We start from the raw sequence: 26,267 nt of genomic DNA on the forward strand, positions 1-26,267 counted from the left end.
ATCTGTTCCTTACAGAGACTTTCAGATCAGGACCTTCAAATCGTCCTATTTTCATCCCTCCACCTTCTGCCTTCTGTAGTCCTTAATGATTCTATATTTTTTCCCCATTTCTTTCCTTTTATTTTTACTTCTAATTTTTGAACATTACTAAGGATTTATCTGGTGCATCAGATGGTAAAGAATCTGCCTGCCCGCAGGAGACCCAGGGTCTGGAAAATCCTCTGAAGAAGGGAATGGCTACCCACTCCCAGTATTCTCGCCTAGAAAATTCCATGGATAGAGGAGACTGGTAGGGTCACAAAGAGTCAGACAGGACTGAGTGACTAACACTAACTGTTCAGGGCTTTATAGATAGATTCAACTTTTTTTGAGTTACGCCTCTTTCCAGGCATTTAGGTTTGCTCATACCCCAGTATACTAAGTTATTCACAACTGCTTTATCCCCACTCTGTTTTCACCTTTTGAGACGCAGAGTTACATGCGTTTCTTTGTTTTATTAACCTTGGATTGTGTATGTTTGGTTTCTTGTTCTTTTGGTTTAGGATTGATTTCTGAAAAGATCTCACTGTCTTAAAAGCTTAGTAGAAAACTATATAAAGACAATCAAAATGACTTTTTAAAAAAATACAGTGTTTATATATCATCCTGTTTGCTTCCCTGATTTTTACTTAAGCAGTACAAATGACTTCTTAATTTAAAAACTGAGGAACAAATACTGTGACCACGGTTTTATTGGTGATTGTCTTAAAGAAGCAGTTTAGGCATTTTCAACTTCAGTTTCTGCGTCAGTAAGCCAGAATTAATCTGCTCTCTGGCTTTCCCGTTGGAATCATTTGAGATTATGGATAAAGTATTTTAAGTCTAAAATTGGAGACAGTATAAATAATATTTGTTCTTGCAGTGTTGAAAGAAGTACTGGTCAGGTTTCTTAGAATAATCCATTCCTTTTGATGAATGCCTGATAATCAGGGCTGAGCAAAATTAGTCATAATTACATCTTAAGTGTCTGGCACAGATATCTTTAATGGAAAGAAGAGGGTTTTTTTTTTCCCCACTGATGGTAAGTGGGTGTGGAATAATATATTGGGAAGTCCATAGACGTAACTGCTGCTGTTTGTCAGGCTTCCTTTTTGTGCCCAGGCATGGAAGACCTAACTTGCTTTGCCTTTTCTTTTATTCATTCGTTCTCACTGTTTGGTTTTTCTTTCCCTAAACCTGGCTAGAGAATCACACACTGTCTCATTCTTTCCTTGCTGTTCCTGAAAACAAGCTACGGTTAGGTCCAAGGTTTTCATTCCTAAATCCCTAGGTAAAGATAGCTGTGTTCTCCCTTTGGGTTTCTTCTTTTGATTTTGTTATCCCTGGAAGCAGAGAGTACTGACCCTCTTAACCTGCTGCTGCTACTGCTAAGTCACGTCAGCCATGTCCGACTCTGTGTGACCTCATAGTCGGCAGCCCAACAGGCTCCTCTGTCCCTGGGATTCTCCAGGGAAGAACACTGGAGTGGGTTGCCATTTCCTTCTCCAATGCATGAAAGTGAAAGTGACATCGTGTCCGACTCTTAGCGACCCCATGGACTGTAGCCCACCAGGCTCCTCTGTCCATGGGATTCTCCAGGCAAGAGTACTGGAGCGGGTTGCCATTGCCTTCTCTGCTCTTGGCCTGAGTATGTGGTAAAAATTTACCTCTTTCTAACCTTAAAGATAAAATCATAAACCAGATGTTCTCTTGTTTTAAATGAGTTGCTTACATCTAAATAATTCGTCTGGATTTATCAGTTCTCCTGGGCTTGTTTACTCATTATGAGAAGGGTAGAATGTTGAGGAATAGACTGTTTCCAACAACTGTCTCTCTGTCCTACCAGTTGCATCAAAAATGTGTACTCTGGAAGCAAAATATTGTTGCCCATGTCATTAGTTTAGCTCACATTGTAAACTTTAGAACCTTGGCGCTAAAGGCTTGTAGTTCACAGATTGGTTCTGTTTCTTTCATTCCTTCTTTTATTGAACCAGCTGAGAATCTGTAGTGTGCCAGGCATTTTGCTAGACACTAGGATTTAGCACTTCAAATGAACGTAATCTCTGTTCTCACTCTGCTTACTGTGTAATTCAAGGGAAGAACTGATAAGTGTATCCTTATAATTTCTACTCTAGTCAAAACTTTCCCACTTTGAGGATTAAGCTTATACTAATTTCTTAGTGTTTATCAGTCGTTTTTTCCCACTCTCAAGTCTTATTGTCCTGGGTGTCTTCTATGTCCTTGTATTAAATAAGTAATCAATTGCCTAGCCTTCTAATTCCTCATTGATCCCAAATCCATCAGTGTTCACCTCCACTTCACATCGCCAGGCCCCATAGTTGTATCGTCCTCTTCTGAAACACTGGACTAAAAACACTTCCTTATCCCTATAGTGCTCCTGGTTTGGCCTTTTTGTGCTTTGACCTTTCTGTTTTTTTCTTCAAGTTCTTAGTCCCTTTTTAATTTCACCTTATACCTAATCTAGCCTAATCAACATGCTCTGCCACGTCAGTCACCTGCTATCCCTGGTTGACCTTATCCTCCAGAACGCTCTAATCAGTTTATTTGTTAATACTCCTTTATTCCTGTATCTCAGTCATTGAACATCACAGGCAGAAATCACACAAACTTTTTTTTTAATCACACAAACTTTAAATTGCTACTGGGAAAAATTCATAGTCCCCAGCTCACGTAGACCCTCAGAACCCACCAAAGGCTCCTAGCCAACCCCTTCCATTCTCTACAGCTAGTAGAGCCTTCACTGTTAGTCCAGCTGTTCGTTTTTAGCAAACTGCCTCTCTCCCTAATTGAGGCTGCCAGATACGATTGCCTCCAACTTTCTTACCCTAATACCGTATTGTCTGCATTTTCACCTGTCTTCACTTCACTCTCTCCAGGCTTAGTGGGAGATGCTTCCTCTTTTCCAAGGCTAAACCCTCTCTTTATGTTTGGATCCCATCTCTTTCTGCCTGTTTAGGGTCTTTTCTCTGTCACTTCTCACTCTTTCTCCGTCCTCTATCTTCACTTCATTCTCTGTTTAAATATATTCATGTCTTTGGCATATTTAGAAAACAAATCCTTTCTTCACTCGAGGTCTAACATAGCTTCCAGTCTCTGCCTTTCATAGACTAATTTCTTAAGAAGTCATGTTTTAATTATCTTTTTTACTCACTGTTTTTGAACTTACAACTCTATTATTTTGATGAAACTTTTTCCCTTTGTCACCAGGGATCTCCTAATTGCTGGATCCAATAGTCTTTCCTTAACTCATCCTCAATTTACCTCTCTGTTGCACTGAAGCTGTTGACCACAGCATTTTGAGACTACACTCCCTTGACTTGTGTGATTCTTTTGTGATTTTTCTTTCCTAATTCTTCATCTTATCTTCTTGGTGTCTTGCTTCTCAGACTTTCTCAAAATTACTTATTTAAAAAATTCAAACTTCCTGAACAGTTAAAAAATAACACATCTTTGAAGTTTTTCAAACTTTGCAAAGAGTTGTGAGAACAGTATAGTGATCACCATTGTTAACTTTGCCTTATTTTCTTTGTCTGCTGCTCCCTTTCTGTCTCCTCTCTCTGTATGTACACATATGTGTATTTCAAAGTTTTTGTTTTTTTGCTATACAAATTGAAAGTTATTTGCAGATACGGCGCTTTGCCTTTAAAATCTCTAGTGTGTATCTCTTAAGAATAGAGCATTTTCATACATAACCACAATGTAATTATCACATTTGGGAAGTTTAATATTGGTATACAATTCTGTTTTCCTGATACATTGTCTATAGTCAAACTTCCCCAGGTATGTCAGTAATAGCCTTTACAGCTATTTTTTGTTTTCATATCCAGGATTTAGTGAAGGATCACACGTTACATCGAGTAGTCTTATGTCTTCAGCTTCTTTTACTTTAGAGTCCTGTGTCTTTAGTTTCTTTTGCTTTAGTTTCCTTTACTTTTTTGTCTTTCATGACACTAACATTTTTTGAAGACTCTGGGCCAGTCATTTTGCAGAGTGACCCTGATTTGGATATGTTTCATTATTTCCTTATGAAAAACGCTTAAATTTTAAATTTAAGTTAAATGCTTTCTGCAGGAATATTTTACATGAGTGTTGTGTCCTTAGGAAGCTCATAAAGTTAGTCTGTCTCATTATTTGGTGAGTTTGATCATTTGGCTAAGGTGGTATCCACAGAATTTCCCATTCTACAGATGCCTTTTTCCCTCTGTAATTAAAAAGTATCTATGGAATGAAAGTTAGAGATTGTGCTAATATTCCATCCTAATAATCTTCTACACCCAATGGTTTTATTATCCATCATTTCTTAGCCAAATCAGATAATACTCTGGTGATTATAAAGTGGAGACTTTTCTGTTGTATCACTTTTTCTCTGTTAGTTGTCATTTTTCTGTAAAGAAGAGCTTTTCATATATTTTTTTAATTTTTAAAACCACTTTTATTTATTTATTTTTTGGCTGCACTGGGCTTTCTCTAGTTGTGGCGAGCGAGGGCTCCTCTCCAGTTGCACTGCGCGGGCTTCTTATTGCGGTGGCTTCTCGTGGAGCACGGGCTCTAGGCTCAGGGACTTCAGTAGCAGCTTGTGGGCTCTAGAGCATACACGCTTCAGTAGTTGTGGTGACAGGTTTAGCTGTGTGCTGGCATATGGTGTCTTCCTGGAAATCCGTGTCCAAATCTCTATCCCCTGCATTGGCAGGCGGGTTCTCAACCATGGACCATTAGCGAAGTGACAAAGTTTAGTGTTTTAAAACAGTATGGACTACTTTTTTCATAGTGTTATCCATCTCTTTCATTATTCAAATTTTGGTCTGAAAATTTTCCCAGATTGTTCTGGAGCGAGCTCTTTTAAGAAGGCTTCTGTGTCCTTTTAGCGCATCCCCATTAATTTCGGAGTACTTCCTTCCTGCTCCAGGTTTCCCTGGCATGTTCCCTAACCCTGGCCTGGCACCATCTATTTTTCCATGGAGCCCTGGTTTCTTTGGTAGAGAAACCAAGATCTGAGTTCCAAGCTATGGTCTTTGCCACTGAAGTCTTATTCTTCTGGCTCTTTCAGAACAGAGCTAGGAAGTTTTGTTTTTGTTTTAAATCATGGCTTCACATTGATAGTCCTAATTTCAGTCCAATTCTTTAGGGTTCTTTTTTCTTCAGTCTACATTTGAATCTCTTTTTCCACATTGAGAAAAGCCTGATAACAAGATCAATACATTTACTCATTTACTTAGTGGTACAATATATGCTAATAGTTTGAGAATTATAATATCAATAGTACTAGTAGTAGCTACAAGCCTACTAAGTGTGGTTTAAGATTTCCTTGTAATTTTTGTTATGCTTACATATATGTTACTTAAGAATGTGCAGTGTAAAGTTATTTAAATATCTTTTTTCTCTTTTTGTGGTAAAATTATCAAAGAATCAGATCGGCCAAAAAGTTCACTTGGTTTTTTGTACTATTGTATGGAAAAACCCAGATGAACTTTTTGGCCAACCTAATAAAAGTCAATTAAATTTATGTATCTCTCCTGTACTCAGTTTTATTTGCCTCCCCTATCCTTGTTGATTTATTTTTTTTTTAATGTATAAAACATTATCATGGCTCAGAATTCAAGATCTCCATTTTATAATCACCATATGATATTTGATTCAGGTAAGAAGAGAAATAAATGATAAAACTATTAAGGTTTTGCTTAAAATTCCCATTTCTTTTCCTGCCTTCCCACTGTTGTTAGCTTTTTTTTTTTTTTGGATAGGTTTCTTGTTGGGATTTTATTTTATTTTATGTTCTTGACCACACCACACAGCACGTAGGATCTTAGTTCCCTGACTGGGGATTGAACCCAGGACCTTGGCAGTGAGAACTAGACTGTCAGGGGATACCCTTTCGTTAATGTTTGACTTATCTTAGTTGTGCTTATTATTGCATAAGGATGTACATACTATTATATTTTTATTTTCCTCTTTTACACAAAAGGTAGCATACTGTGTGTACTGCTGTGCCATATATGTTCTTTTGCACCTTGCTTTCACAGATATATTCCTTGTTCTTTTTTAAAAAAATATTTATTATTTTTCTTTCTTTATTTGGCTGTGGTCTTAGGTGCAGCATGCAGGGTTTTTAGTTGTGGCATGTGGGATCTAGTTCCCTGACCAGGGATTGAACCCATGCCCCTGCATTGGGAGTGCAGAGTCTTAGCCACTGGACCACCAGGGAAGTCCCCCTCATTCTTTTCATTGCTTTATAGGGTTTTCATTCACTATCCTATGCTTAGGCATTTAGATAGTTTCTAATGTTTCACTTTTACAAATATTGATGATATTCCAACCTATAACCTTGTGTACATGCTTTTTCATGTCCAAAACAATGTATCATTTCCCCAAAACTTTCTTCTTTGTTTCCATTTCCTCAGTGACACTATTAGTTACACAGAAACCATGGTATCATTCTTCTCATATCTCATTAGTCAGAAAGTGCTAATGATGCACTTTTACCCTTTTTTTTTCCCCACCTTCATTTTCTTAGTTACAGGTTTTACTTCTTGCCTACTTTCCTAGCCTCCTAACAGATGTTGTTTCTTCCCTAAAACTTCACACTGCTACTTGAGCTGTCTTTCTTAAAGACAAGGGTTATTCATTTACCTTACCGCAAGATTTCTTCTCAGCCTCTAAGAATTTAATTAAGATGCCTTTCCTCGATGCCCAGGCTTTCCATTTCCTGGCCTCCACCTATATCTCCAGCCTAATACATCTCCTAACCGCTTCTAACCATGCTGAACTACTTAGTGGATCCTCTCAACACCCTCTGTCCTGTCAGGTCACTTTTGCATTGGGAGTGCCTTTTTTTTCCCCACTTTCCACGTTTTATCTTAATAGCTTTTTATGATACAGCTCAGGCATACCACCTACAGGAAGACCTCTGGCCGTCACGCCGAGTTCTGCTGCCACCATAGCACCTGGTGCTTAGCTCCGTGGCTCATCTCTCTTCCCTGGGGCTTTGGGCTCCTATGGGCTGGAGGCTCCTGTTAATTCTGCTTTCTTGTTAAGAGCCTAGAAAAGAGTAGACATTCAAAAAAGTTAGTGAATATCTGAATAAACTTGATCTGTTTACGTGAAAACAAATTATTTAGGTTTTCATTTACATGTTTACTGCAGAAAAATCCAAACAGTGCAGATGTATATAAGAGGCGAATGTCTTCCGTTTCCCCTGTCTCAGGCTCTAGTGAGAACTAAGATTCATAGTTTAATGTTGGCGAGAAAAAGCACAAAATAGATTTTCCCGATCCTATAGGATAAAAATGTCTACTATTTTGTTCTTATAGATCATCTCTTTTCCTTTAGGCAATGATAGTAAGAAATGCTAAAGATACAGCTCATACAAAAGCAGAACGGAATATTCTGGAGGAAGTAAAGCATCCTTTCATTGTGGATTTAATTTATGCCTTTCAGACCGGTGGAAAACTCTACCTCATCCTTGAGTATCTCAGCGGTCAGTACACAGTTTGGTGTAATTATTTGCATTAGCTCCAGAAACTTGTTCAAAACATTATTTTTCAATAGAACAATGCTTTTTCCCAGTGTGACCAAATAGTTCTTAAAATCAACAAGTACATTAACATAAGGAATTCACATGGGACCAGATGTTTCTTTTTGTAGACAAATATGAAGAAAACTTTAAAGGTTGTCTTTTTTCTTCATCTGTAATGTTTTATCTTAACTCTCTTGTAATCAGTTAACAAAATAACAAAAACTTAATGGATAGCCATCAAATTGACTGCACTTGGGTAAGATAATAAAATTCAAATAAACCACTAACTGAAATGGAAAATTGAGTGTTGTTTAAGGTAATGAGTATTTTTGGTATTGCATCTTTAAACAGAAGTGTTTTTTATTTAATGTAATTCTACAGATAGATTTTGCATTTTTACATTGGAAATCCCCCACTCATTCCAGGACTTACCCCTTCCTAGGAATTTGTGGCATCCCATAGCATTTTTAGATCACAGGTATCTATTTCCAGCAAACACACTTGAGTTTTCTGAAAAGCAGATTTCACAATAGCCTGTAACATGGAATAGAAAGCTGCATAATTTAATAACTTTTTTGTGATTGTTACCATTTTTTCTTGTAACTTTATTTTAACATAGTTTCAGACTTACACAAAAAAGATGCAGCAATAGGACAAAGAATTCCCACCTACTATTCACCTAGATTCCCCAAGTATTATCATTTTACCACAGTTGTTTTGTTTCATCATTCTTTTTTCTCCCTCTCTGTATCTGTATATATGCAGGTGTGTATATAGATATATATACATAAATGTGTTTATAGATATCTATACATACACATGTGTATATATATTCATAATTTTTTCTGAACTGTTTAAGAGAGTGTTGCAGACTTGATTTCCCTTTATCCCTAAATATTTCAGTATATTTTTCTGAAATTAACCACAGTATCTTACATAACTATACTAAAATTATCAAAATAGGAAATTAACATTGATAGCAGTAATCTCTTTCCTTAGTTTCCTTTAATCTGAAACAGTTCCTAAGTCTTTCTTTGTCTTTCATGACCTTGACAGTTTTGAAGGTGCAGTCTAGTTTGTAGAGTGCATCAGTTTGGGCTTATCTGGTGTTTCCTCAGGGTTAGACTCAGGGTACGCACTTCTGGGAGGACCATTGAAGTGACGTCCTTTCCAACTCTGTGTATCGGAGCAAGAAGTACATAAGATTTGTTTCTTTGTTCCTTTACTGTTGATTTTAACTTTGATCATACATACAAGGTGGTGAATTTTTTTGTTTTTTTGTTTTTTTTTTGGTGAAGTTTTTCCTTTTTTAATTAACAAGTATCTTGAGGAGATACTTTGAAATTATTCAAATATCTCATCTCTCATCAAGCTTTCACATACAGTTTTAGCATCCATTGATTCTTGCCTGAAACAATTAACTATGATTGCCAAGTGATTTTTCTTATTCCATCATGCCTCCTTCATTTATTATTTGGCATTCTACTGTAACAAAGAGCTTTCTGTTCTCCCCCATTATAAAACAGAAATTTATCTATTCTTTTATTTAAATCATTGTGGACTCATGGATTCTAAGATTATTTAGTAAGCTATAACATTTTGTTAACATTGTAACATTGTTTATTTTGATAATCAAATCATGCCATACTATTTACCTAAGACTTTGACAAATTCATTCCATCTTAGAGTTCTAAAAATGTGGAATGTGGGCATTTACTAATTTGCAAGGATGGTTTAATTACATATTAACATTTTTCTACTTACCGGTAAAATGTTAGAGAAGCTTGAATCAAGATTTTTTTTAACCTCAAGTCTGAAATCTGTTGTAAATATTTTGAAGTTTAAATGTAAAAGCTAGAATTCCCAAACTTGTGTATTTCACATAAGAAGAACACTGCTAAAAATGGAATCCTGAGGACTTAGTTTTAAACCTATAATTTTTAGGATCTGTTTTTTATTTTTAAAGGGTTGATGTCTTTTAATTATGGTTAAGAGGAAAGCACAAACCCTCTCATTAGAAGTGGATTGTTGGAAATAAAGATTGTTGTATTTCTAATGTCTTTTTCTTTTCTTTACAGGAGGAGAATTATTTATGCAGTTAGAAAGAGAAGGAATATTTATGGAAGACACAGCCTGGTAAGTGAAATTTTTGTGGTTTTATGAATTCAGGTAATAATTCCTATAATTAAAAGCAAAGTCCTGTTCCCACTGTGGGCAGCCAGTAAATTGTTCTGGAGCCAGTCAGTCACTCAGGACTCAATGGGGAGAAGCAGCTTTGGGCTTGGCAGCTATTAGAGATCACATCATTCCTTTGCCCCCAGGCCTTGGGTGGAACGTTCTTCACACCAGTTCCTAACAGAACCATTCTCACTGGGGCTTTCCATTTCCTTGAATTGGTAAGCTGCCTGCCTTGGCTCTGGGTGAGTGTGGTTTTCCAGTGAAACTTTTATGTGTGGACCCATGGAAAGTATCAGAAATCATCTCCTTTTTTTTGTAGACTTTCCAGTTCCCAAGGTGCTGTCGTAGGGAGGTGATAAGTCTGCACACATCATCTGTGGATTGATTCAGTGGCCAGGATGGGATCTACCCTTCTATTTCTTAAGATGGCATCTGCTTCAAATTAAAAATATACATACCCTTTTGTGAGATGACAGTACTGGGTAACAATAAATCAGTTTATCCTACACATTAATTGAATAGAAAACACTTAAATGTTTTTTTCTACCTTAATTACCAAACTGCATTCCATTGTTTAATTTCAGGCCTTTTCTAACACAGAAGCTGCATTTAAGAGCCTTAGGGATGAAGTGCCCTTTTTTGGAGGAGGCTCTCTGAGCCGTGTTGGAGGCTGTGTTTGTGGTCCTGCTGGCTGTGAAACTGCCTCAGTTCTCTAGGACACACCCTCTCCATCCTGGAGTAATCTGCAGGATTGCAGCATTGTTATGCAGCCAGTATTGCAGTGCCTTGTGCTTTTCGAATCCAGACAGGGTTGACTCAGCCCTTTATTCTTTTGAGGTAGATAAATTTGAGTGTCACACAATTTATAGTTGTGGGCTGGCTGGCAAGAGGGAGGGCAGAAACTGTGGGCATGAGCTGTATATAAATATGCAGCTGTATTAAGTAAGGGATGAGTGGGCTTTTAAGGGTCAGGTTTTAAGGTGTTTTTTAAACTAAGGCTTGATCTCGGAGAATAATGAAGTTCCTATTTCCTATGGAATTTAAAAATTGGGGGTGGGTGGGAGAAATTTGCTTTGATCTGAATGACTATTGGCCCAGTTCCCACATAGACAGAACAAAACATGACCAGTGACAGTTTGGCATAATCTGGACGACTTTGCAGTTTTAGCAAGATGTTTTATTGATGAAATAAAACATTTTATAGTTTCACTAAACAAGTGAAACATAAATGTCTCCATGCGTTTTGGCAGCAGCCTATGCCATCTCTCTTCCCCATACCCACCCCCACTAATTTGGTCTTTGGTGCATGTCTATTTCTTTCAAGGAATTTTGCTCCAAACATAAACTGCTTTGAGTGGATTATTCTTTTTAATTTTATTAAATCACTTTTGTTTCCAGCTTTTACTTGGCAGAAATCTCCATGGCTTTGGGGCATTTACATCAGAAGGGGATCATCTACAGAGACCTGAAGCCGGAGAATATCATGCTTAATCACCAAGGTGGAGATATACTGTAAACAGTTCTATAGTAAATAATCATCTTAAAATCTTCCCACACAGGTTCATGGTCATTTTCAAAGCCCCATATTCATGTGTCTGTTACTATATGTTCCTCCCTCAGAATTTATAGCATCATGATGCTTGTATTTACGGTTAATGAGATTAAAAAGAGTTGAGGATAACTGGCCACTCAACTCCCTTTTCTAGTTTAACCTTTACTCTTTATAGCTTGTCATTCTTTTGAAATCCTTACATAAAGTGTGGTGAGCCAAAAGCCAGTCCAAATATTAATTTTGGTTTGTTTCTTAAGTTGGAAAGTGAATCTTAACTTTATAAATTGAGTTTTCTTTAATGATGAAAATACAGAAATATTAGAAACAATGTTTTTATGATAAATTCTATTAATGCTATATAAAAGAGAAGGAGATTAGAACTGAACCAAACTATTTGATTATACTTTGGAAATAAAATGTTTAGTAGGCATCAGTTTATCCTTGCTGTCTGTCTGTAACAAATGTAAGAATCAGACAAACTAATATTCTCTACAGCTGTGGGTACAGCAGAGTGAGCCTTGATTGTAACTGCATGTCGCTACAGACAGTTCAGCTTACGTGAGGGTAACCTGGGCTGGGGAGACTTGGCAGTTCACTCACATCCCAGAGGAGCAGCCAGCCAGTCCGGCATCCAGGGGCTAGTGGCAGCTGCTGATCCTTAGGTGTCTATCAAATGATGCAAGAGGTAGTTAGCTCTCGTACAGAAAATGGCTTATGGACAACCGATGCCAGAATAAATGTTTCAGATTGTGGGGTTTTTTCTCTTTTCTTCTCCCCCTCTCCCTTTTTTTTTGGAGAAATGCTGTATTTAACCACGTTTGTCGTGGATATCTGTGTATCTTCCTTTCTCCCAGTTTTGTCCTCATTGCCCCAAATTTAGATTCTGAATTCTAAAGACAAGGGATAGAATAGGAATGTGATTAGTTAACTTCTTTGATCCATAACCTAGGTGTATCAGGTATTTCTGTGAAAATGTCATATTTCTTCTTCTATGTCAGAGTAAAGTACACATTTACATGTGAGTTTATTTATAGTCCATTGCCTTTTCTCGAAATAAATTTGGAATAGTAGGGTCCCTGGGGTTGCTGAACTGCTGGATAACTAATGACAGGTCAGTAGGACTAAACTTGAACTGAAGTGTTCTTTGTATAAGGTGATGAGTTTTTTACTTTCTGGATCAGAAATGATGGTTCCATGCTATGTAGAAATTTCATTTCTTTTTCCAAACTGCGTTGGCAGAGTAAGCTGACTTGTTATAGTGACTAAGACTGTTTTAAGAACTGTTAGGTCACAGTTCATGGTGATAAAAGCAATATATTTGAAGTACAGTGTCACACCTTTGTTTAAAGCATGCAGAAGATTTTTTTTTAGGGTCTGTATACTTAATCCAGACTTCATCAAGCTTTTCCAGGACTTACTTGCCCAGGATGGTAAAGGATTTTTGGTATAAATAAAGCTGGAGCCTTAGACAAGCTGTTTTGCCTTTTTCTCTTATTTATTTTCCCACAAGATAGATTATATCACTGGCAAAGGTAATTTTGCCTTACCCTTCATGAATTAGCATCCTTATTTTTGGATGGAACATTGATAGTTCTTGATCTCAAAAAATGAATTGAAGGCAGAAAAATTAAAATGGAAGGGTAGATTATTGTCTCGTATGAAAACATTTAAACACTGCACGTACTTAGAATTCTCAGAATAACCATCTTTAATCTTTCATTCTAGGTCACGTCAAACTAACAGATTTTGGACTATGCAAAGAATCTATTCATGACGGAACAGTCACACACACATTTTGTGGAACAATAGAATACATGTGAGCTGCATGTTGAAAGAAATATTACTGGTTTGGGGGCAAGAGCTAACTTTAACCTGGTTTAAGGAATAAGTGTGCTGAATTTTCTGTTGCACTATTTGATTCTCTATCTTGTAGAAATTTTGATTCAGATGATATGCAACTAGTGGGTTTTTTAGGTGTATTATTTTTCTCTTTGTAGGGCCCCTGAGATCTTGATGAGAAGTGGCCACAACCGTGCTGTGGATTGGTGGAGTTTGGGAGCATTAATGTATGACATGCTGACTGGAGCAGTAGGTGCACAGTTAAAAGCTGCATGTATTATGGTCTGTGCTGAGTGGTTACAGTCATTACAGGAAGAGATGTTGCCTATGCTTTTGGAAAATGTTACCCATGAAATTATTTATTTTTCAATGAAGTTATTTTTAAAAATCTAACACTAGCAATATTTTATTAGTGGTATTATGGGCCTCTGTACTTTTAGAAGTATTTTCATCTATACTTTTAGAAGTATTTTCATTTAGATGATCTGTGTCATGTCCTGTGGTCCTATGAATCAGAGGCAGAACAAGTATTGCCCTTATTTTATAGATGGACAAAGTGAAGCATAAAATCAAGTGGCTGATACATTATCACACCAGGCTAATGGTAGAAAACCAGTTCCTTCCAGGACATTGCTTTATCTCTGTGCCATTGCTTAAAAACTACAGCTCTGTAGCGGTCAGTCATCCCACATCAGAGCATACATTTCTGATCTCTGTGTAACTGACTAATTCAGGAAATGGATAATTCTGTTATTTAAAATTTGATATTCTTTCCATGCTAATTTTTCTTACTGTCTTCTATTCTTAGCCCCCGTTCACTGGGGAGAATAGAAAGAAAACAATTGACAAAATCCTCAAATGTAAACTCAATTTGCCTCCCTACCTCACGCAAGAAGCCAGAGATCTGCTTAAAAAGGTAGGATTCTAAAATTAGCACTCAACTACTAGGATTTAAATAGACAGAACTGAATATACATTTTGAATATAGAATCATACACAGATGTTGACAAAAAAGCCTACAGTTTTTGCCTTCAAAGTACAAATATGTTTATTTAAAGACTCTTTTCTTTTTATTCCCAGACAGTGTTTGGAAGTAATTAACAAAGCATATGTTCTCTCTCGCTTCTCGGCCTTTTGGCTAAGATCAAGTGTAGTAGCATATGTTCTCAAGGCAAAATAGACCTGCAAATTCTATAAAGAAAAATAATCAATTTGATTAAGTTCATCAGTGTTTTTCTTTTCCTTCCTAAAAGCTGCTGAAAAGAAATGCTGCTTCTCGTCTTGGAGCTGGTCCTGGGGATGCTGGAGAAGTTCAAGTAGGGACTGGCATGTTTGGTGGTTTGAGGGGAAGAGAATGCCAATTTTATATATTTGTGAAGGTTATATGTAGTTGCTCATAAGTGTATCTTATTTTGTGATTGGTAACTTCAAATAGTCTGTTAATTTGTCAATCCAGTGAAGTCTGTTCCCCTTAATCTTTCTTCTGCTTTTTTGTTTCATTTTTTCCCAGGCTCATCCATTCTTCAGACATATTAACTGGGAAGAACTGCTGGCTCGGAAGGTGGAGCCCCCCTTCAAACCTCTTTTGGTGTGTATTCATGAAAGCATGTAATTTGAGAGACCTGGTACTTTTTTAGAATAAAATCTCAGACCAGTTAGTAATATTTATTAATGATACGAAAATCTTTGGCCCATCAATTTGTATTCTGCGCAGTCTTTTAAGGAACTACATTAGCAATTAATGACTGTATTAACTGGTTTTAAGTTGGTTGCCTAAGATAATTAAATAGCTTAAGTAATTGGGACTTTTAGTTTTCTTGCTTTGTTTTGTTTTGCGTAACTCAGCCCATTTTGAATTTGCTTTCATATAGCAAGGTATCATAAACTAGGTGGCTTAAACAGAAATTTACTGTGTTACAGTTCTGGAGGCTAGAAGTTCAACATTCAAGGTATTGTCAGGGTTGGTTGTTGCTGTAGGCTGTGAGAGACTGTTTCATACTTATCTGTTAGCCTTTGCTGGTTTGCTGGCAATCCTTGGCATTTCTTGGCTTGTAGGTACATCATCCTATCTTTGCCTTCATGTTCATGTGGCATTATCCTTGTGTGTAGTTCTGCATCCAAATTTTCTGTTTTTGTAAGGACACCAGTCCTATTGGATTAGGATCCCTCCCTACTCCAGTATGATCTTACCTTAACTAGTTACCTCTGTGACGGACTTCATTCCAAACAAGGTTACATTCTGAGGTCCTGGGGTTAGAACTTCATCATATGAATGTTGGAGGGACACCATTCAAACCATAACAATACGTTTATAAGTGAATGAGTTAGTGTTTCTTCCTTTTTCCCACCTCAAGAATTTGAGAAAAGATGGTTTCATTTTCTGTTTCTTGAAGCGGAGGAAAAGGAGTAGGCTAACGATGATGGTTATTTGGTCCTAGGAGCACAGGGGTTGCTTGCTTTAAAATTTCAACATATTTTAAAATTTAAAACTTGAACATAACTATCAGGGTGTAAAACCCTCATGTACCAACTGCCCAGCTTCAAAAATTATCAAGTCATCTTGTTTAAACATAAACATAACTACCATGCTATCATCATAACTAAAAAGCTAACGATTTTCCCAGTTGTTTTTTTTTCCCCCTGTTGTTTTGATTCAGTAAGGAGTCAGTCAAGACCTGTATAGGTTGATTACTGTGCTTCTTAAGTCTCTCCATCCATAGATCAGTTCACTTCAGTCCCTCAGTCGTGTCCGACTCTTTGTGTCCCATGGACTGTAGCATGTCAGATTTCCCTGTCCCATCACCAACTCCCGGAGCTTGCTCAGACTCATGTCTATCGAGTCAGTGATGCCATCCAACTGTCTCATCCTCTGTCTTCTTTTCCTCCTGCCTTCAATCTTGCCCAGCATCAGGGTCTTTTCCAGTGAGACAGTTCTTCGCATCAGGTGGCCACAGTATTGGAATTTCAGCTTCAGCAATCAGTCCTTGCAAAGAACATTCAGGACTGATTTCCTTTAGGATTGACCAGTTTGATCTCCTTGCAGTCCAAGGGACTCTCAAGAGTCTTCTCCAACGCCACAGTTCAAAAGCATCAATTCTTCGGTGCTCAGCTTGCTTTATGGTCCAACTCTCACATCCATACATGACTACTGGAAAAACCATCGCTTTGACTAGACAGACCTGATATCTCCTCTCAATTCCTCCTTTGAGGACTTACTAAAGAAACTTTACTATTTGTCCTGTGCAGTTCCTCCTATTTTGATTTTGCTGATTTTAACTCCATGGTGTGTCCTCAGCCATGTTCACCTGTTCCTCATATTTCTGAAAACTGATAGTATAGATTTAGTTTAGATCTGATTCAGATTAAATTTTTGGTGCTGTATATTTTGATCAGAAGATATAATATGTACTTAAACATTTCAGTTTAAGTTATTTAAATTACACGTTCAGTTCAGTTCAATTCAGTCGTGTCCAACTCTCTGCGACCCCGTGAATCGCAGCACGCCAGGCCTCCCTGTCCACCACCAACTCCCGGAGTTAGTGATGTTAATGGTCATTAATCATTGCCTGGTTCTCAGCCAGGGTTGATTTGGCAATGTCAGAGACAAGCTGTCATAACTTAGGGAGGGGCGCTACTGAGGCTTATGGGTAGAGGCCAGAGATGCTGTTAAACACCCTGTAATGCACTGGACAGCCTCCTGCAACAAGAGTCATCAGGTCCAAAATGTCAGTAGTGCTAAGGCTGAGAATCTAGAGCCTAGTTAGTTCCAAGATTTTGTTAAGGGTTTGCAGATTGTCCTATTCTAATAATCATTATTCATTCTTTATTAGGTGGAACTGTCCTGTGAAAAGATCAGGACAATCAGTTGTTTGGTTACCTGAGGCACAGTTTATATAGAAAAGGCAGGATAAATGTTTTCTTTCCCAGTTCTTGAAATAATGAATTAGTTCCCTGGCATCTTCCAAAACTGACTGATGAATTATGGGATTTTTTTTTTTTACTACAGTTATGAATTCATGCTGTTTAACATATTTGAGTATTAATTCATTGCAGTTATTTTTATTGACGTTCAGCTTTTTCCATCTTTAGACATCTTTTCCATCCTGTTGGTTCCCAAGTTCTGTTTCCTTTTTTTTTTGCTACACTGTGCAGCATATGGAATCTTACTTCCCCAACCAGGGATTGAACCTGTGCCGCTGGCAGTGGGAGCGCAGAGTCTTAACCACTGGATCACCAGGGAAGTCCTGGTTCCTGAGTTCTTTTGACACAACCACGAGTCTGATGTTGTACAGAGAGAGGAAACAGATCGGGTAGTCAGATTAGGTGATAATATTCCTTCACAAGAGAATATACTTAGGCAGAGCAGAATATTATTCTTGCTCCTAAAGAAATTTAAAGGAATGAAACAAGCTATGGGAAGAATCTTTTAACTAGAGCACGTTACTTTGTGTTTAAACTCTGCTTCAAGCTTTTTACAGCTTTGCCAATTGTGCAAATTGTCTCTAAAAAGGGATTTAACCACTGGGCTAGGCACACTGAAGCTTTGTGAGAGGGGATGATTGATACTCAGATTTTTAATAGAAATGATAACTAAAGATGTCATTTGACCTTTGATACTTTCTAGTTGTATTTATTTTTCAATCTGTGCCTGCTCAGGTTATTCTGCTCTTATTACAGTCAAACCCTGAGAAAAGAGCTTTATCTGGAGCCTTCTCTAATGCATGTAATGCATTTGATTGTTACGTATAATACAGTCTGTTCACCATTTTCTAATCGTTTTTTTTTATAAAGCAATCGGAAGAGGATGTGAGTCAGTTTGATTCCAAGTTTACACGTCAGACACCTGTTGACAGCCCAGATGACTCAGCTCTTAGTGAAAGTGCCAACCAGGTCTTCCTGGTAAGTGAAAGACTCCCGTGCAGCCATGGGAAATTTAAATATGAGGATGGGCCCTTTTCAATAAGAAAGTTAGAATGTAGATACCCTGAGTCGCTTTTTTTAAGTTATCCCCTTATGACTTATTGATGAGTAATTGATGTTGCATAACTCAACATTCCATTTTAGCGATTAGAGTCAGAGTATATGATTCATTTTTTGAATAGGCCACTGACTTAAAATGTTTGGCTCAGCATCCTAACTGAAAGCCACACAGCCATAGCAGTAGGAGAAGAAGGGCTGATAGTAACTATTTTTTCCTGAAACAGCTAAAGATTTTTATCTGTAGGGGATTTTTAACCTGTTGATTTTAAATATTTGACGTCAAAATACATTGCTTCATGTGTGATTGTAAGCAAATTAACCCTAAGGAGGAAGTATCTGTATTGATTTATACTTTGTCTCCTCAGATAGGAAACCAGAACTTCTAGATTTTGATCAACAGAAATGATAGATTTATATCTGATGACCATCATTGCATATTATTTGCCTAGTGCTTATTTTATTACTATAAGTACATGTCATTTGTTTCCTTTGTCATTTGTCATTATCCTTTATCATTTCTTTTTGGACTATCTCTAGGGAGAGTAGAACATGGGAAAAGTAATCATTTGGAAATTTTTTCTCCCTTGTTTACGAGTTCACAGGATTTGTCATTAACTTGATTCTCAAATCACAATGTAACACAGTATTGTATCTTTTGGGGTGGAGGGTCAATTCTGAAGTTAGCATGGAACACAGAAATCGTGTAAAATAACACTTAAATCACCATAGTACAGTATGCTTTTGAGTAAATAGCATTGAATAGTAACAATTCTATAAATGTATGATTATATAGTAGTATAGGAATATAAATGAAAAATATAATTTTATAGAATTTTAATTACTTAAGAAGGAAGATGAATGTCTACATGATTTACAAAATTACTGTATTCTCCCTTAGTAAAATCTCTCATTTAGGGGAATAGGCATGATTCATTTTCATGCTGTTGTTGCTTTCTTTTTTTTCTCTCATTATGTGGAGTTTTCTTTTCTACTGATATGGAATTTATACCTTTGATTCAACATACAGACCTTTTCTTCAGTTGAGTGTTATGGAGTTTTAGCTAGTTTGACAATTTTTTCCCCCATTAAAAAGTCTAGAAACATCTTACCTTGCTACAAAGAAATCCAAAGTTGTGGTGGCAGAAGTTATGGAGCTAAGCTTTCATTCTGAGTTGTTGCACTTCTCTTAATTATTTAAATTGAACAACTAATGAACACAAGAACAATTCATTTTTAGGTGGTAGCCAGAATTCTGTACACAAAGATCTCTTAAGATTAATTTAAAATAGTAACAGCCCACTTATCTGGGGATTGTGACTGTAGTAACTGCAGTTCAGTTAGTATTTTTTTTATTGAAAGATAATTGCTTTACATTATTGTGTTGGTTTCTGTCATATAACAATGCAAATCAGCCATAATTATATATAGATAATCCTCTCTCTCTCAGCTTCCCCTCCCTCTCCCATCCCACCCCTCTGTCGTCACGGAGGGCCAGTCTGGGCTCCCTGTGTTACTCAGCAGCTTCCCACTAGCTATCTGTTTCACCCATGATAGTGTGTATATGTCAGTGCTACTGTCTACCTTCTCCTTCCCCTGCTGTATGCACAAGTCCATTCTCTACATCTGAGTCTCCATTCCTTCCCTACAAATAGGTTCATCTGTACTATTTTTCTAGATTCCATAGGATAATTGCCTTATAATACTGTGTTGATTTCTGCCATACAAAGTGTAAGTGTGTGTGTGTGTGTGTGTGTGTGTGTATATATATATATATATACCCTCTCTCTTGAGCCTCCCTCCCACCCACCCTCTAGTAGTTTAAAGCCTAATAGAATTAAAGGATATTCAAAGATGATTAAGGCAGAGTCTGGTCCTCTTGGTAGTTAAGCTTCAGCCCACTAGAATATATGTGGAAATGGCCTTGGTGGTCCACATGTAGCTGTCACAAAGTATATGCTCTATAGAATTGCACCTCACTCTTCAGGACTTCACCCAAAGCCTTATTGAGTCTTTTTATAATAAGTCAAATGCCTGCTTGTAGGTCACAAGGATAGGAAGATAGGTATAGGATTAACTGTTAAAGGGATGAACATTAACAGCGAGATTAATGATAGCTGGTAACCTAATAGCCAGGTCCAAGAAAGAACTAAAGCTAACAAACTGCATTATTGCCTGTTAACAGTTAATAGCTTTCACAATGTTGGCCCTTACTTGTCAGGAAAATCCAAATCTATTCAATCATTGGCATAAAACCAGAAAGACCATATATGCCAAGTTAGAGAATTTTATTTTTATTTCAGCCTAATGAGAAACTCTTTGGGGGATGAGAATATTAGTTGCTTATATGTATGTGGCTAGAAACAGAATTTCTCTGCATTTCTCTTGGTATTTAACATCTTAATGTAGAGCCTGTACTTTTCCTGTTTTGTTCTACTTCTTTTAATACAGTGAAATTTTGTCTGCTGGCCTTTGGGGTTCAATATAATTCTGTTGTCTTGGGGGCTATGCCTCTAGAAATGGCTGGAAGGAAGGTAATGGGTGTGAAATGAAATTGAGGAGGTTGAAGAGTAATCACATTGGTGATTTTAGGTGTACATCATCATCTTGGTGTGTCAGAGACTGAGCAACCACATTTTCTCGACATTCTGTAGTCCACTGTTACTATCTTTCAGGGTTTTACATATGTGGCTCCATCTGTACTTGAAAGCGTAAAAGAAAAGTTTTCCTTTGAACCAAAAATCCGATCCCCTCGAAGATTTATTGGCAGCCCACGAACACCTGTCAGGTATTCAGACTTTATTATTTTTTAATCTAGAAGAAAGCGCATTGTTTAAGAAATTTATGCCAAATTACATAAATGGAAAGTCTGTCATCCTATTTGGTTGGCGTAAGCACGACATCTCTACCTTCTTATATTGCAAGTGATCCATCTGTGACTAATCAGTGAGAAAATGCTATATAGCTTAACTTCCCTCCTGAAAGTAAGCTGCTGCACCGCAAAGTGTCCTCTTTAACCATTTGTTCAACATTTATTATGCGCCAGGGGTTGTGCTGTGTGCTGGGGACACATGATTATGACAGGAATTGTCCTTGTCCTGATGAAGCTTACAATTTAGTGAGAGAGTCAAAACAAACAAAGAAGGAAATACAAAAAATATGTAATTACAAGTAGTGCCAAATGCTATGTGAAAAAAAAAATGTGTTAGTAGAATGCAAAAAATAACACGGGGGCGCCTAATCATGAAAGAGCTAGCCATACGAAACAGAGAGGTACAGGGGTGTTACAGGTAGAAGAAGGCACATGCAGAAGTTCTCAAGGAGGAAAAACTTGGCTGCCTTCTTGGAAATGAAAGGGCGGTCAACATTCCTGAACTGTGGTGAGTGAGGAAGGGAATGACAAAGGTTTGGAGAAATATTTTAAATGAAATGAGAAGCTGTTTTAAGTGGGGGAGTAAAATAATGTTTTTTTTTTCCCCTAAGTATCATTGATGGTTTTATGAGGGCAAGTGTGGAGGTTAAGAGACCAGTTAGAAAGGTAACAATTAGTCTAGGGGAGAGATGGCTCAACTTCTGCCTCTGTGCCAATCCATACAAAAAGGAAATTGAAAAAAAATCACATGACCCCACTCGCTTTAAATGTAAGGGAAATGTTTCTTGTTGAGATAGTACTTGAGACAAATGATAGCTCTTCCTTGTCTTAAAGCCCAGTCAAATTTTCTCCTGGGGATTTCTGGGGAAGAGGTGCTTCAGCCAGCACGGCAAATCCGCAGACGCCTGTGGAATACCCGATGGAGACAAGTGGGATAGAGCAGATGGACGTGACGATGAGCGGGGAGGCTTCAGCACCGCTTCCAATACGACAGCCAAACTCCGGACCGTACAAAAAGCAAGCCTTTCCCATGATCTCCAAACGACCAGAGCACCTGCGTATGAATCTATGACAAAACAATGCTTTTAATGAATTGAAGGCAAAAAAGGTGGGGAGGGGATGTGTGAGCATCCTGCAGGGTGAAACAGGAAGACTCAAAATGACAGTCTTGACGAGTCAGTGTCATGACATAGAACACTTTTGACAGAGGAAAATTAAACATGGATTTTAAAAAATCAATCATGGTGCAAAAAAACTTAAGTGAAAATAGTATTGCGGAATTCTTAGGCACATCAATTATTGATTCCTAGCGACGTCGTCTCAACCTATCAAGGATTTTCATGTTGATGGCTTGAAACTGACAGTATTAAGGGTAGGATGTTGCTTCTGAATCACTGTTGAGTTCTGATCGTGTCGAAGAAGGGTTCTCCTTCCATTAGGCAAAGTATGAATTTGCCTATAATACTTGCAACTAAGGACAAATTAGCATGCAAGCTTGGTTAAACTTTCCAGCAACATGGAATCAAAGACGAAAAAAACTTATCAATTGATGTTTTACGTGCAACAACCTGAATCTTTTTTTTATATAAATATATATTTTTCAAATAGATTTTTGATTCAGCTCATTATGGAAAACATCCCAAACTTTAAAAATACGAAATTATTGGTTGGTGTGAAGAAAGCCAGACAACTTCTGTTTCTTCTCTTGGTGAAATAAAAATGCATATGAATCATTGTTAACCACAGCTGTGGCTCGTTTGAGGGATTGGGGTGGACTTGGGGTTTATTTTCAGTAACCCAGCTGCAATACCTATCTGTAATACTAGGATAAAAAAAAAAGAAGAATCTACTTAATCATTTCTATTTGCAGTACTGTTATGTGCTAAGCTTAACTGGAAGCCTTGGAATGGGCATAAGTTGTATGTCCTTCATTTCATCCTTATCCTGGGCCTGCATTGCACTGGAAAAATACCGCCACCTTATACCAGTATTTAGTTCAAGATGTCAAACGTGTTCAGCCCGTGGCTGAAGGACAGAAGCGAGTCAGGATAAAATGCATATCGTGGGGCGGCAGAGTGAGAGGAGGGAAATCCAGGGGAAGAGGGTGTTGCCATGGTCCACTCTCTTGTGTCTAATGTCTTTACAGCAATTTGGTAAGGTTTTAAGTTTTACTTCTTTTTACTGTTTTTGCTGTCTACCTTCCTTATATTTCTTCCTCAACGGTTTTAAAAGGAAAAAAGATGTTTTTTTTCTCCTATATTGGGGCTACATTTTTTGATTATAAAAATATTTGATGGCCTTTTGATGAATGTCTTCCACAGTGAATAAAACTTAGTGGCTTAATTTAGGAAACATGCTAACAAGACACTATGTTTTTGCAGTTGTAACAAAGGCTACATAAGTGATTCACAGGTACAAAGAATAAAAATAAAGGTAACTTTACCTTTCTTAAATACTTCCTGCCTTAAAGAGAGCATTTCCATGACTGTAGATGGTGAAAGGGTTTAATATCTGCAGAGCTTTATAAAAATATATTTCAGTGCATACTGGTATAATAGATGATCATGCAGTTGCAGTTGAGTCTTATCACCTCCTTTTGTTTGTCTTTTATAATGTCTTCAGTCTGAGTGCGCAAAGTCAATTTGTAATATTTTGCAACCCTACAGTTTTTTTAAACAGATGCTGCTTGCTATGTTCTCCAGACCTTTTTGAGCCATAGGATCCAAGCCATAAAATTATTTATGCATGTTGAATTCAACCAGAAAAGAGACAAGCTTTGCTTAAACGGCAATTCAAGTGAGATAAGATGAAATCCTATGACATTAAGCAAATGAAAAACCATGAAAAATGATTGGAAATACACTTTTTCAATTGTGGCAATAAACAATTGATAACAGCTCATCTTTGGACAGAAAGTTTTTTGGTTTTTTTTTTTTTAAATCCCTCCCTCTAGACCCCCTCTTCCCTATTGCAGCAGTGTACTGAATTTATAACTGTAGCTAGTAATGAGAAGCTACAATAATGAGGGCAGAAATTGTACTTAAAGTGCAGGTCTTTACTATGTCTAAAAAAAACAGAACCCAAAAAGCTATGGTGATAGATACAGGCTTCATTTCAGACTGTAAATGACTTGTCCTACTCTGACACTTGTTTCAAATATGTTTACTATTAATATTGTGTTGACTGCCTGACCAAATTCCAGTTAAAGTTTTACACCACAGTATTCCTCCTCAGTCCTATTTGCTAGTAACATTTGCATTGTGATTGCCTGGCTGTAACCACCCCACAGTTAAACCATTTTCATAATTAGTACTGCCAGCAGTAGTGGCAAGCACTGTAACTTCCTGCATAAAAAGCATTAATTTCATACCTACCATCCATACAAATAACAGCTTTTCAAACTGTAAACATTAAGTGAAATTAATTTTCTATACTGTGGCAGGTTTATTGAGAAATTTGTTTCATAAATGGGTATCCCTACTATGACTGTGAAAACTTGTCAAGTGCCACGTTAGTGTCACAGACAGAAAGCACACACCTATGCAATATGGCTTACCTTATATTTATTTGTAAAAAACCCAAGCATAGTTTAAAATATATGTCAATAATACTAGTCTTTTGAGTTTCTGAAAGGGTTCTTTATTATTCCAGGTAAGTGTATAAAGAGATTTAAGTGTTTTTCTTTCATCACTTATTTTCTTTAAAATCAGCTATTTACAGGATATTTTTTTATTTTATACATGCTGTTTTTTAATTAAAATATAATCACTGAGAACTGAAGTTTACTAATTTTGATTTTATAAGGTTTGTAGCATTATAATAAACTGGGATTTATAAACCAGCTGTGATTAACAATGTAAAGTATTAATTCTTGAACCAGATTTTTAGGAAAATTGTTATTTCTTTTTCTCCTTTATGGTCTTAACTAATTTGAATCCTTCAAGAATTTTTCCATACTATTTTTTGAGATAGAAGGTAATGGGGGTGGGGGGGGAAGAATGCATGTATGGTACTCCATAAATTCAACATTCTTTAAGAAATACATGATTATAAATAAACTGCATCCAAGCCTTGGATTTTATATTTAAAATAGGACCTAACTATTTTGGTTATTCAGTCATGTGGTTCCTAGCTTATAAGGGCTAGATCTAAGATTATTCTAATGGGAAATGTTGAATTTATGAAGAATGGATTTTGAGGCTCTGAAAATGGTTAATTTCTGAAATATAAACATCAATGTCCAAACATCTACCTTTTTTCCATAGGAGTAGACGCTAGCAAGCTGGACAAAATAATCATAAAGTATTTGTCCCACCATGACCTGTGGTCTGTGGCTGACTGATACAAAATTCTTCGTGTGTGATTCTTAATTTACCACTACAGCACAAGTATTATCTCAGTGGATTATCTGAAGTAACATTTGAAACATGGGTTCATCTGTGTTTGCTCTTTTAAAACTTTTTTTTTTTCCCTACCCCAAGTTGGCTTTGCATCTATCAGAGTAAATAAATTCTTCAGCTGCCTTATTAGGAGTGCTTTGAGGGTAACACCTTTTCTGCTTTTCATCTTGTGTTTACTGTATTAAAGTATTTGATTTCAGATTGAATGAATGTAAATAGAAATTAAATGAAAATTTGAATGAACATAAAATAGAAGTGATTTTTTTATTATCATCATTATCACCCTAAGATGAAAGAAATAACTATCAGATACACAAATGGTTTCAATAATTCTTCCCATTCATATGCTAGATGTGTTCAGATTCTCATATTTAATAAACTATATATATGTAAAGAATAACAGTTGTAAAAATTGCTTTTGTGGAGAAACTGAAGGAACAAATTTGTAACAAGTTTTAGTACTGATTTTATTAGGTGTTAAACATCTGTGATTTCCAAGTTCTGTCAAAATAGTAGAATGTGATTGGTTGCTTAAAAAAAGTTCATGTGAAAAATTATGTGAAAGCCAGCTTCACATAAAAACACTGAAAGACAGTTTTTTCAGCCACGTTTGCCAACTTCATTATTTGATGTGTATGCACAAAATAACTTAGTGGACAAATCTGTTTTTAACTAATATCTCAATATATCTGCTGTAAGATGGGTGTTTTGTGTAAACCATCTCTTATTTATGAGGTAATTCAATCACATTTGCCAATATAGTTTCTCTATAGAAGTTCTCAAATGGACTTTTTTTATAAAACAGTAGTGACTCTTGATGTTGATAAAAGTCTTTTAGAGGGTATGGTCTAAACTCACAGAATAAAGGGGTTCTAATTCCCGTTTTTGAGCTGAAGG

At 36.8% G+C, this 26,267-nt stretch overlaps 1 protein-coding gene and 1 pseudogene across 5 annotated transcripts in view; both read left to right on the forward strand.

Moving 5' to 3' along the window:
• The window catches only part of RPS6KB1 (ribosomal protein S6 kinase B1), a 38,551-nt gene extending 12,931 nt beyond the window's left edge, over window positions 1-25,620 (forward strand). For 3 of the 5 annotated variants that reach the window (XM_043902871.1, XM_043902875.1, XM_043902874.1), the window contains 12 exons: window positions 7,366-7,513; window positions 9,631-9,688; window positions 9,874-9,948; window positions 11,129-11,229; window positions 13,008-13,098; window positions 13,280-13,370; window positions 13,930-14,037; window positions 14,375-14,437; window positions 14,632-14,709; window positions 17,913-18,020; window positions 20,774-20,886; window positions 21,805-25,620. In XM_043902871.1, the coding sequence (XP_043758806.1) occupies window positions 7,366-7,513; window positions 9,631-9,688; window positions 9,874-9,948; window positions 11,129-11,229; window positions 13,008-13,098; window positions 13,280-13,370; window positions 13,930-14,037; window positions 14,375-14,437; window positions 14,632-14,709; window positions 17,913-18,020; window positions 20,774-20,886; window positions 21,805-22,042 (1,272 nt within the window). In that variant the 3' untranslated portion in view covers window positions 22,043-25,620. Of the gene's footprint in view, window positions 1-7,365; window positions 7,514-9,630; window positions 9,689-9,873; window positions 9,949-10,314; window positions 10,562-11,128; window positions 11,230-13,007; window positions 13,099-13,279; window positions 13,371-13,929; window positions 14,038-14,374; window positions 14,438-14,631; window positions 14,710-17,912; window positions 18,021-20,773; window positions 20,887-21,804 lie in introns of those variants that run through there. The other 2 variants (XM_043902872.1, XM_043902876.1) reach the window with 2 other exon arrangements.
• LOC122695692 lies at window positions 14,240-14,389 on the forward strand (annotated as a pseudogene).
• Window positions 25,621-26,267: the final 647 nt, after the last annotated feature.

This window comes from Cervus elaphus, chromosome 5 (assembly GCF_910594005.1).
Source record: "Cervus elaphus chromosome 5, mCerEla1.1, whole genome shotgun sequence".
NCBI lineage: Eukaryota > Metazoa > Chordata > Mammalia > Artiodactyla > Cervidae > Cervus > Cervus elaphus.